A 13,436-nucleotide genomic window follows, 5' to 3' on the forward strand; every position below is an offset into this window, starting at 1 on the left:
AGGGATTCCTGTGTACATTACCTGAACTTGCACTTCTGGGTATAATATCTTTTTTAATTAAGTGCATCGCTTTTGGTCACAGCATCCTGTATCAGGCATTGACACTGGTGGTATTCAAGAAAGTTATTTGTAGAGGTCATTGAATTAAGTTGTTAAATTTAGAATTTTCGCGTTAAGTTATACAAGGGCTATTTTCTTATAATCGTCCCTAATTTAACTGATAGATTACAGGGAAGCCATTTAGTCAACAGTACCCACTACAATCTCTTGTAAATTGTATAAAACTAATATACATCAGTACAGTAGTAAATGTCAATGGTCACTTATCCAGGATAATGTTTTGTAAGCTCTGGGATAATACAGGAGTGTTCTCTGCCCACAGCCCTTTTTTTTTCATGGTAATAACTCTCCTCTATAAATCAATGCCAGAACATTAAGGGTATCCCCGTCCCACGAAACCCAGGTGTAGAGCAAATATTCGCTGTTGAATCCGACGATGTTACTTTAACATTAAGCACACGCCAGTCTGTTAAACATAGCCTGAACATAGTAAACGAATACTGCGTAGATAAGGTGCAAAGTAAACTGAAATAAATCTTATGCTTTAACTAAACAACAGCTTTAATACAAGAAAGATTTGTTTGGTTTACACTGGACCAAACCCCCAGTAAAAATACTAGGCCTATACTACAGTATCCAAAACCTCACAGAATATAACTGGAATCTCCCAACTCAGAAAATACTGGAAACAATAGATAGATAGGAAGTAAATCTCCCTCATAGCAAAAACCCAGGAAATTAAAGAGTTAGCCCTAGCCAAATTAGTATATGTAGGCCAAGTTAGACTTTAACAAGCACCTAACAGCCATATGGACACAATTTACATGCACACTTCTACAGTTAGACCACCCGAAGTTTACTTTATCATTTATGTCTTACAACATCACAACATACTTTTTGACAACACAGTCGGAGTTTTAAACTCAGTAACTACACCAAATTACTCCAAGTTCCACCTAAAAAATCTCATACCAGACCTAAGGAGTCTCAACGCTTACTTATCCGAAACTTTATTGAAGCTATCCACAATAGACTGGAATAAAGTATGGTACAAGGTAGATTCCAGACCCTTTGAAGCATTTCGACGCGACTTAGACAGGAATATTGCTCACGAAATTGTCCCTGTAAAAATTAGATTAAAAAAAATTAAATTACATCAGTTAACAACTGCCCAGTTTGTGCCTGTATTGAAATTCTACGACATGCTGTATATGGTTGTGCTATGTCTGCAGCCTTATGGAGTAAATTTGCATTCATCTGTGACATCAGATATGTCGTTTTTAGTACGATCCTATTCTGTCATTCTATTCCTGTAAATCTCAATTTGTTTCATCTTTCTGTACTTACTAAGGGAATTTAAAGAGCAGATCTGGGTGTCCAGATGCTGGGGAATAATTCAGCATATACGAGATGACCTAAGTGTAATCCTAAAATAGATTAGGAAAACTTTCGCATATCGCCTAAGAGCCGATCGTCTTCGCCTCAGCGAGGAAGATTTCTAAAAAAGTTTGTGCCATATTTGGATAAGAACCGATAGAAATACAATGAATAGCCAGCAATAATGATCACGCACTCAATGTACATGTAATTGGTAAGTGTTTTTTTTTCCTTTCCCACTCGTTAACAAAGAAGAATGAAGACTTATTCAACAACTGCCTCAGCAAACAAGGTAAACTCATTTATATTATTTTGTCTTTCACGACCAGGCGATGCATCTTTGCAAGTTCACCTCCATGGGTGTAACAAGCATAGAAACCTGCGAGGTCTTACATATAAGATCTGTATTTCTAAAAAGCCAAGCGGTGCGTCCCTGCAAGTTAACCTCGAGGAGTGATTAAGCATTGAGACCAGCGAGGCTATAGTTCTAAGGTTGTGACCCCGGCTTTTCACTCGAAAGTAATCCAAGCAACTACACACCAATAAGCGTGCTAAACAGTATAATCAAATTAATGGAGAAAATAATCAAATCAAGACTACTTTTCCATCTCTAATCCAATAAACTCCTCTCCGACACAGAAAACGTGTCACGCAAACAACGACAAACAATTAACCATTTAGCCAGATTAACAGAGTCAATACACAAAGGATTTAATCGTAACCAAGCAACAATCGGTGTTTTCCTGGATGTCAGGAAGGCTTTCGATTCTGTTTGGCATATAAACTATGTAACTACAAAATACCTATCCCAATTATTAGATGGATCTCAAGCTTCCTAACTAATAGAACCGCGAAAGTCAAGATTAACAGCAATATGTCACCTTCATTCCTTCTTAAAGCTGGTGTTATATATTATTTGTAAACGACTTAAACTTCCCAGAGACTCCCGAAACAATAGCTTCACAATAGGCCGACGACATCGCTGTATGGACCACGTCACGCAACCCCCTACTTGCAGTAAACAAAATACATGCTACTCTGAACCACATTGTCACGTGGTGCAACACACGGCGCGTGCTGCTTAATCCACAGAAAACACAAGCCATTATCTTCTACAGCAGGCTTAAGCAAAATAAACAAACAAACAAAAAAACGCATAAGTTATGTTTTAAAAAAATCAGTGGCTTCGCCAAAGGCTGCAACGCAAAAACGATAATTACGATATACAACGCCTATATTAGACCCATTCTGGAATACGGATGCCCAGTAACATGCCACAACATATTTACAAAAAAACTAGAATCTACCCAACTAAAAGCAATACGATTAGCCTACTGTCTACACCCCCGGCTCATACTTACACAATAAATAATAAGTAAATCAGCGGCATTACAAACATGCTTCTCAACTCTAGCAAACAAATACCACGATAAGTCTAAAAACAGAAATAACCAATTCACAAAACTCGCCAATATTGCAGAAACACCAGCTTCACGAACCAAATTCACCTCTTCCTCTAAACCACATCATCTCACAAAACAAACAACACTCATTCCAAAAACCACCTTAAGCGTTTTACCTTATGCCCCCCCCCTTTTTTTCAGGTTGCTGACCGGAACGAACAACGGACCAAAATGTTAAAATCATTCAACTTGTGTTCTCTTTTGTATTGTCTTTTGTGATGCAATAAACTTTGGTTCTGGTCTCGTGTCCTTTCTGAGACGGGGTGAACTGGCTCTCAGGGGCAGGCCTCGGTTTTCTGGACCTGCTGCTTGTTTTTAGTTGACCAATCGCCAGGCTTGAAGCTCCAATATACTTCCCTTCAATTCATAATCAAGAAAGCAGCCGCTCTTTCAATCCTCTTCACGGGTTTCCCAAACGCTTGAACCACGGGAAATCAACAGCTCAGTGAAACCATTATTATATCCGATAAAGTTATCGTAAGCCAGGGAAGAGAAATAACAGTAATTTCTGAACATACATAAGTTTTCTACTAAATCTAAAATAACTACAAAGTCAGAACAAGGAAAAATTCAAGAGAGGGGCATAAAACTACCGCAAATATTTTTCGGGTCGTGTCGTGTAGGAAAATTTGTTTGTTTGGAGTTAAGCATAAAGCTTTCAAAGGGCTATATATGCTCTGCTCACCACAGGCATCGAAACCCAGTTTCTAGTGCTGTAAGTCCGTAGACATACCGCTTTGCCACTGGGGGGCTGTAGTGTATAATCTATGTAACGACATCGCATAACCATAATTCTAACAGCTTACAGATTGTAGAAAGCATCTTGTACAAAACCAGAAGGTAAGATTTGTTTCTATACCCAGAAGGAGTTAATGTTGCTAAAGATAAAGGACTAAGCAAAACAACTGGCCATATGATTAAAAATATATTAAGTCATAAGGGAGAATAGAGTGAACTTTCAATATAATATCCAAAACTTGTATGAAATATTAGTTGTAATATTACGTCGAACATGAACAAATAGAAAGAAACAAGCAGCTACAAAAGAGGCACGTATCACATGATAACACACCACAAGGTGGGTAGTTACGGAATGTGCTCTGGTTTTTGAGGTACTGACGGAAGTAAGACCCACACTGTATCCATTTTAACCTCAGTTTCGCAGGCCTCACATTCTAATTCCTAATTTCCAACATTAATATATCAGTGAAAATTGATTTTAGGTAGATAACTAATTAAATATTTTAAATTAAAATGTGTAATAAATATACAAAATATGTATGTAAATTTTTGACAAATACTATAAACAAAATCATAAACATAATAAGGAATAGTTCAATTTTTGTAGGGGAAATTAATGGAATTACTGATTCGGACTGTATCTTGTATATATGTATTAATGTAGATGTATCACTTTCCCTATATAAGACGTGCTTCTATGACAGTATCATGGATGGGAGCTATACTAACAATTTAGGTGTGGCTTAGTAATACCTTAACATCGTTGTATTTATGTCCAGACATCATTATCGGGGCTGGACAGTTTTACTGTCTCCCCCAATAATGTATGGTATTCCATATATATATGTGTGTGTGTAATCTCAAAAATGCTATGTTGAGTTTAGATTCGGCGATTATGTTGGCCAAGGAATGCAGCAGAAGTCTTAGTTATGCTCATATTTTAGTGTTAGTCCTTTTCTATAAAAGTAGAAATGAAAGTATACTCTCGAAGTTATTAGTACTTCTGTAAATCCAAATAATTCAATTCTCAGAGAAATACTTCTTTGCCACTAAATCTTTTCCCTAGTAACAGACGTGCTCGCTTACGATTGTCAGTGTTAGCAAATTATGATAGCAGATGTATTTGAACAATCGATCAGAGAAGCGGTTTTAATAACGATGTTAATGCTAGCAGGACATCTAATACCGTGCCCCACTGCCAGTTAAATAGATCCTACCTCCTACTCATTGTCTTGTGGTCACCTCACAAATCCCATGATAAATGTTTTGTTGTGGAATTTTGCATATCCAAATAAATGAAATATTCTACAGATGTGCGTGTGGAAATTCTAATCAAATTCAAGTTATATTTACAAGAACGTTACTTTGAAGAGGTTTTAATATCTTATTAGTTATTTTAACGCTAATTTCTTAGAATTAATATTTGATACCATATGACTGTTATTTGTTTTGCTTCAACACATAGTTACACAATGGGCTATCTGTTCTGTTCCCACCGCAAGGATCGTACCCCTAATTTAAGCGTTAAGTACAAGCTTATGGCACCATTAAACATCTAGCAGTCTAGCAAATGTAAAAACTGCACAATTTTGAGACTTAAGATAAATAATAAGATAATAAAGTACTTTTACTTACCACATGCGATTAAAATGTAAGGATCAGCTACCAACAGTTTTAATGGTGATGGCTGCAACATTGTCTGAGAAAGGAGAAAAGAGAAAACTTTAAATGATTAAGTAAATCTTTGTCATTCGATGCGTAATTATTAGGCGATTAACTAAAAACACAATTAAGAACTGAAGATATTTAAATCTCATTTGATAAAAGAGAGCTTTTTTCTTGTCTTAAAAATCAGGAAAATAATTTTTATGTAAATGTTAGCAAGAAGGAATTTAAACTATTTGACATTATCCCCGAGAGCTGAATCACCAAGTTTAATTAATGCCGATTCTTTTAAGGTAAGTTGAAAAGTAAAGAAAAAATTAGTTTCGCTTTGAAAGTAAGTAAATTTGTAACTTCCATAGGCTGCATTCACCGATCCATGATATTATTTAGTTAAGGTGAATAGCATATAGTAAGTTGAGAAATCAATATTATATTGTTAACCTACATAGTTATGGAGTGTCATATATCTGTATTTAAGCAAAGATAAGATAGGCCCTCGGCCGTTTTCTTTACTCAACATCTGGATTGTCCAAACGTTACGCAACTTTGTAGTAAATAAGCAATCGCTAATAGCGGAGGTACCAAAATTACACAATAATGCATCCTAATTTTTATAAGTAAAAATATAAAACACACACACACAATATATATACAGGAATGTTAATCAATACTTTTGCCACTAAAAAACACATACAAATAACAGACATGAAACAAAAAGATGACCCTACCTCTGGAGCAACTCGAGGTTGTAAGATGATAAACTGCAACACTAAAAACAAAGGTTTAGTATTCTGGTCATAACAGTCGATATAACAGACAATTGTAGTTATTCCTTTTGTTACAATTATGGCTCTTAACAAAGTTTTGATAGTAAACTTGAAAATAGCAAAAAAGCTTATATCAAAAAGTATGCTTTTCAAATATAAATTTTCGAATCTGGAATTCGATAATCTTAGAAACATTTTGTGAATACGAAAATAAAACAGCGAGCATGTTGTGACAGTATTCCGGGTTAAAACTAGTTTAATTGATTATAGCATTATACAAAACAAGCTTTAAATATAAGAGTTGAGTAGTAACTGTGTTCTAAACGCTTGATAATCTGTTAGATGTGTCGCTAGGTGCTTAAGAGTCGGGGCTCGGGCCCATAAACCCAACCACGAGATCATGGTTATCTGTTCTGATATTAAGACACCAACTGTGGATACGAGGCAAGGGTCCCGTGTGTCAGTGTCGCATTTTTAATCTGTTATTATCGAACAGAAAGACAATGTGGGAATATTAAAGATCATTATTCGGAAAATATTCTTCTTCTCCCAATCTCTATGCTGTAATGATATAAAGTTTACTTTTCATAGAATATGATATTGCGATAAATAAACAACATTAGGCTAATAAAACATACGAATATGTACATGAACCCGCAAAAGAGTAATAATTAGTCAAATCATAAAAAATACTTTCAAAAACTGTCGACATAAATTTAAGGTTCGAATAATTTCAAACAAGTTCACCACAATTTAACTTTTACAGTTTTAAACCACACCAATTATTTTAAAACTTTAGATGAAACAAAATCACAGAAACGTTTGCACCCCCACGCAGAATTTTTTTAGGAAAACATCTGACAGCAAAATAGTAAAAACAGAATGTGCTTGAGAATACATTTTATACCCAGATACTTTGTTTTATGTGAAATCTAAAACATTGATACAAATGAAGTGAAGAAAGGTATATGAATTAATAACCTTCGTCTGAAATCCTTAAGTCAAACACTTCAAGGAATGAAGCATATGGTGACAAATACGTACAATAATACTTTAAGCAAATAAAACCAACTCACTAACAAGTTTTGTAAATCTCCAAGATTAACTAAATTGCAGACATTTCGTTGCAAATGCAGATAAGAACTGTTAAGTATGAAATTTAGAAAAAAAAATTATTCATAAACTCTTTAAAAAAAGAGATAAGAACATTCCTCTTCGGAGTATGTTGAGAAAGGTATTTCCTAAGCTAAGGTTAAGATTTTCATTAACTTAATACATGCTTTAACTACAAAATGTCTCGCATATTAGCCAAAACTAATAAGAAACATTTAATAAAGAAACCTTCAGTTTTCTAAGTGTTACGTTACGATAGTTATTTTCTTTATTAGCGGCTGTCACTATCATTCTATAATCAATATCTAAGAAATATGCGATATTATGCTTAGATCATCTTTATTAACACTCTAAAGTTGCAAATGTGCACGTTTACTTTAAGTTTTAGAACGTGTCAAAAATTATCTATGAATAGTTTAAAAGAATGCACAAGCTTTATGTTTACCGCTATTGGACTAACAGATCTTCTAGTTCATTCTTCGAATCACTTTAGTTACATGAACTGCAGATCAGACACTTATTGATATGACATCGAAACTCACCAACATTAAGAAAAATCAGTCCAGCTAAGATCAGAAATGGAGATGCCTTTCCCACGAAGTTGTACATAACGCCGCCGAATGGGTAGCCAACTGTCACAAACAAACATAATGTGCATTTTCGTATTGAAATATTAACAAACTCCTAAACAAGTGTTACTTGTATGTCATTTACTTAGACAAAAATAAAGTTGGTGAAGCTACAAAACTAGTCGGACATGCAAGCTCAGCAATTCAATCGATAGGTTGATATAAGAGGGATATTCTTCTGAAGAAATTGACATTATTAAAACAATTGACGTTTAAATGTCCTTTTCAGGACTATCACATCCTGCGAAAGAGAAAGCAATGATTGCACAAATCACCTCTAATGATTAAGAGGTTCCTCACTTCTAATATTTACAATGAACCTCAGCATTATTCTATTGTCCAATCTTTCTTGCAAGTTTATTATAAATGATTAACTATAATCCTCAATCCAATACTTCAAGTTTTGTTAATAAATGTTTCAGTATATGTGAGAGTATTATTTAGAGTTTCCGATTTTACTTTCATGTATTGATGATAGCATACCTATGTGGATACTTGTATTAAATGGTTAAACACATTTGTTAGAAATGTAAATACTCTGTTCATGGAGTCTAATTGAGTAGAAAATATACAAGAATTGTATGCTACCTGAAATTTACACGTCAAATCTTGAGAAATAATATCACAAACAAATTTAGTGTTTTGTATCACTATGTAAAGTGAAGGAATCAATAAACTATGTTTACAAATTTTTAAATTATGTGACATACAAAAGCTTAGTGAAAGGTTCTGATAAATCAGACTAAATATCCAATATGGTTGAATGTCCACATTGTTTGGGGATTACTTCTATCGTCTCCATTCAAGGTTAGTGACCCCGAGATAGAAAATGAAAACAAAAACGCCTATTTACAATTAGTTTTAGTATAGATCTATCAGCACATGCTTAAAGACTTGTGAAAATATCTACAAAAATGTAAGTACAATTTTCTAAAATAGTAATGGTTAAACATAACTATATGCAGATCCTTAAAATTAGGCTTTAGCAGAACAAGTAAAGGGATTGATTTATAAAGCTAAACATGAAAATTAATAAATGTCCTTTTCAGGACAATTAGATGTAAAAGTAGTTATACAATATATTTATTATAGAAATGTAAAAAATCAATTAATGATAAGTGTTTTACATATAAAACGTTAGAAAATGCAAAACTTATGTCCTGTAAGTCAAATGTAAATACACAAAAATAATCAGTACTTTAATTGTGCACTACATCAATACTTAAAAAAACAGAAATCAGCTATGCAATAATATAACAGTCTTGTTCAATATTTCTAAAAACAATACATTAGGTGTGATAAAAAATTCAGGACGAATTATATATCAGTTAGAAAAATGAAAACTAAAGAACTAATGAATTAGCAGTATTTAAATTGTAAAAGGTAAATTATTCGCTATGCTAAAATATTGGTCTCAGATATGGGATAAATTAAGATAAAATGTGCGATAAAACTACGTGACGTATGTAATAGTTGTCTCGTTATATAATGGCGTTACTTGTGACAAATTAATTATTAACTGAAAACAGTTCTATTGTCTTACATGTAACCTGTTGGGTCATAATTAAACTGAGACTACAATTTTAAAGACTTAATATCATGTTGAAACATCCTACGATAAGCTCATCATACTATTGAACTATCTGCATATAGAACCTTAGTAATACTATCAGTCTCACTCTGTCCTTTTCATATCTGTGCAAGAGTACAACTGTTAAAAGAAAAATATGCAAATTAGATGGATTATTAATTTTAAAGCTACGATTGTTACTGAAGCAAAAAGTATAAAATTGACATATTGGGACACGTTGATTTCTGTTGATTTATATCCCCCTTTTGTGGTTTGCTCGCGAACAAAAAACAGTTTGTTTGGTTTAGAGCAAAGCCACGTTGTGCTATCTGCTTTGTTCACCGCAGGGAAGCGAACCCAATATTTTAGAGTTGTAAGTCCGCAGACTTACTGCTGTCCCACCAAATTTGCAAGAAATATACCTCTGACTTTTTATTATTATTGTTGATTGTAAATCGCACAACTACAAAGTTATATGAACACAATAAGAACCTGATATGTATTGCTTTAAAAGATAATTTATTTACCTAAAACGCCTGTAGCAATGCCACCCATAGCGATGCCCATCACTTTACTCCTGTCTTTATCATCGGGGTATCTGTCAGCGACTAGAGCCATCCCTATGGCGAGTAATCATAAAACAGTTGTTTACCAACTAACGAAAAACACCAATATCTTACGCTAGCTAAATACACAATAAAAAAAACAAAAAAAACATGTACTTGTAATTATCTTAAATAAATGGGTTAACAAATTTATTTTAATATTATTAGGTCCGTTTCTATCAAGTAAAACCTTTAAATAGGTTTACGAGATACAACTATACGTTTTTTTGAGGACTTGTTTTATTGGCAAACAGAAGTTAAATTGGCAAACCTAACTGCATTTTCAAACTGTCATAAGGAACTGACCTAACATGATTATGCCATAGTAATACAGATACATTAGCTGACGATTTTGTTGTAGAGATGTTTTCCCAGAATTTTGTGTGTTTATATCTTCTACTAGAACTTCAGTTTTGAGGAGAATAATATTCCAGTCTGTGTTGAAACACTAAGACTTGAAAAGCTTCTGTATGAAGACCGATACAAAGCTTACCTCAAAACTGTATATAAGTGTAGACCATAAAATACTGAATACTTGTTGAAAATAATTCAACTGTTTTTCTTTGAGGTCTCAAACTGATAATGCCAAAGACATGTCGGTTAAAAACTTTCAAACCTACTTCCTTACCTCCAATTGCCGTGCAAGCTGATCCAATCCCTTGAACACCGCGTGCCACAAAAAGCAATGCGACGTTTCTTTCTAAAGCGAAAACTAAAATTCGAATAAAAAGATAAAAAGTTGAAATATTCTACAAGGCCTCATTTTTTGTTTTTGTATTTTTTTCTAGGTTACACAACTCAGACTAAATATAAAAATACTTCGTTTGTATATCCAAAAACCAATAATAATAACTACTATTTTAGTTGTTTTAATTTCCTGCGGAAGAGCTTACTCGGAAAAAGGCACTTGACCATAGAAAATGCCGTTTTTCATTGAAAACACAAATAAATATTTATCTAGTAATTCAAAAATAATAGAGGGAGAGAAAGAGAAAACGAGGAAGTTTATAGTACAAAATAAAAGTACAGTTGGTTTATCATTTATAAACAAACAAAAGCATAATTGTACTTACGTAAAGAGGAGATCAAAAGAGTCAACGATCCAACTAGCAACGGAATGGTGTAGCCAACCCTAAAGAAAAAATATTAAAATATACAGAAGCTCTATTTAAGACTGTAGCACACCTGTAAATTAGACACATTTGATTTTTCTCTCCGCTCCCCCTCGTGGTGGCACAGCGGTATGCTAGAAACCGAGTTTCGATACCCGTAGTGGTCAGAGCACAGATAGTCCATTGTGTAGCTTTGTGCTCAACTTAAAACAACCAACCTTTCTCTCTAGCTTCACGATGGCAGTCTACATATTGGATGGTATCTGGCAAACAATACTTCAAATCATAATTCCATAAAAGAGTATTTGATCAATTAATAACTTACAGTAAATGCCATGGTTACCGAAACACGTTCACGCGTTCTGGTAATAAATAAGCTCGAAACAGAATATCATCTAGTTTACACACACACACAATTCAACCAATTTTTAAAGTTAATGAAAAGGTTCGCTCTCATTATAGGAGAAAAGTTCTTTTCATATTTAAGAATTATTGTTAATGATATTTTATTAATAACTTTCTATAAATACTGGAATGTAATGCAAATAAGAATCCTATCAACGATAAAGTGGAGTCTTAGAGTTATTTCATCAACTTGGTATGTAATATTTTAATCAATCAGCAAGCTAATATTCAATATCTATAGTTTTATTAATTATTTATCATAAGTACTTTTATCATTCCAACTGCCAGAATCCAACTACCACAACCCTCTGATGATGGAACAGGTCCCGACACAACTTACCATCATGTCTCTTGCACAATCATGTCAAAATGTTTGACCAAACACAAATAGCTATTTGGACTTGTTTTAGGCAGGTTTAAATATCTAGGAAAAGGTACCTTTTTCATGTGATCTTAAATCACAATAAGTCATTAAAGACTCCTCAATGACTGTTGAATGAGTTTAGCTTGAAGCCTCACAGCCACCTCCATATTTCATTCTTTGGTTAATATTTATTGGTGCTAGTACAATGTGAAATGTTGAAAAACATTTAAATATTTAAAAATAATTATTTTTTACACAATTCTGAATATGAGACTATTCCCAGTCTCAAAATTACAATAAAATACAAATAACTTATTATACAAAGTATAAAACAAACAACCGATGATACTGCAAAGTCTCATACACTTAACATGTTTCAGCGTATTTTACTAGTCATCCTCAAGAGTGCAATGTGTAGTAAGGATAACATTTATTTATAGCATTACAAAATCACCAATTTACATATTAAAGAATTTCAAGCCATCTGCTGACAACATTTGTATCAGGTCGATCATCCTTATTCAATATTTAAAACTTAGTTTTTATATTTAATAATCTATTATTGAATTATGTGTTTAATTTCATTAATATGTTCAGTTAAAGGTGAAATAGTAATATTATTGTTCTAATATTTCCTCTGTGCTCATTCATTCTAAATTTTAAATTTCTTTTAGTTTGTCCTATATAAACGTTTTTATATGATATTTTATGTATTAAACCCTTTTCTACTGCTATATACTTAATTAATGTTAACTCATTGTTAATATCATTTTGTTTGCAACATAATTTTAGTATCTTATCCACATAAGAGTAAAAGACAGTAATTTTCTGAGATTTAGTGTAACAAAATTTTTGATGTGGCGGAATGAGTACAGAGTAAGGTTGGAAACTATTTTTTATCGAAAACCTTTCTTTGTAATATAAATCGATAAACAAAGTTAGCCAAGTTCTTAATATAACTAAAGATGAAATTTATTTAATGAAAATTATTGGTATACATAAAATATCATGTGAATGTGAAAGTTTATATAGGACAAACTAGAAGAAATTTATTATTCAGAATAAATGAACACAAAAGAAATGTTAAAAATAATAATATTACCTTCAGCAGAACATATTAATGAAACTAAACACACAATGCAATGGGGAAAAATTGTTATTTTAGCACAACCTGAAAATGTTATTATTATGAATATACGTGAATCTATTGAGATAATGAAATATAAAAAAGTAAATTTTATATATTGAATAAGGATGATGGACCTGATGGAAATGTTGTCAGCAGATGGCGTGAAAATATTTAATATGTAAATTGGTGATTTTGTAATGCTATAAATAAATGTTATCCTTACTAAACATTGCATTCCTGAGGATGACGTAATAAAATGCGTCGAAACATGTTGAGTGTTTGTTTGTTTTTGAATTTCGCGCAAAGCTACACGAGGGCTATCTGCGCTAGCCGTCCCTAATTTAGCAGTGTAAGACTAGAGGGAAGGCAGCTAGTCATCACCACCCACCGCCAACTCTTGGGCTACTCTTTTACCAACGAATAGTGGGATTGACCG

The 13,436-nt window shown here is 33.1% G+C and overlaps 1 protein-coding gene across 4 annotated transcripts in view; it reads right to left on the minus strand.

Annotated features, from left to right (window-relative positions):
• Positions 1-13,436, minus strand: part of LOC106467827 (synaptic vesicular amine transporter-like) — a 66,125-nt gene that overhangs the window by 29,381 nt on the left and 23,308 nt on the right. For all 4 annotated transcript variants that reach the window (XM_022396020.1, XM_022396023.1, XM_022396021.1 and 1 more), the window contains 6 exons: positions 11,064-11,122; positions 10,619-10,702; positions 9,913-10,005; positions 7,729-7,818; positions 6,035-6,075; positions 5,277-5,340 (listed from right to left, as the gene is read on the minus strand). In XM_022396020.1, coding sequence (XP_022251728.1) covers positions 5,277-5,340; positions 6,035-6,075; positions 7,729-7,818; positions 9,913-10,005; positions 10,619-10,702; positions 11,064-11,122 — 431 coding nt within the window. The remainder of the gene's footprint in view (positions 1-5,276; positions 5,341-6,034; positions 6,076-7,728; positions 7,819-9,912; positions 10,006-10,618; positions 10,703-11,063; positions 11,123-13,436) is intronic.

This window comes from Limulus polyphemus, unplaced genomic scaffold, assembly GCF_000517525.1.
Source record: "Limulus polyphemus unplaced genomic scaffold, Limulus_polyphemus-2.1.2 Scaffold2758, whole genome shotgun sequence".
Classification (NCBI taxonomy): domain Eukaryota; kingdom Metazoa; phylum Arthropoda; class Merostomata; order Xiphosura; family Limulidae; genus Limulus; species Limulus polyphemus.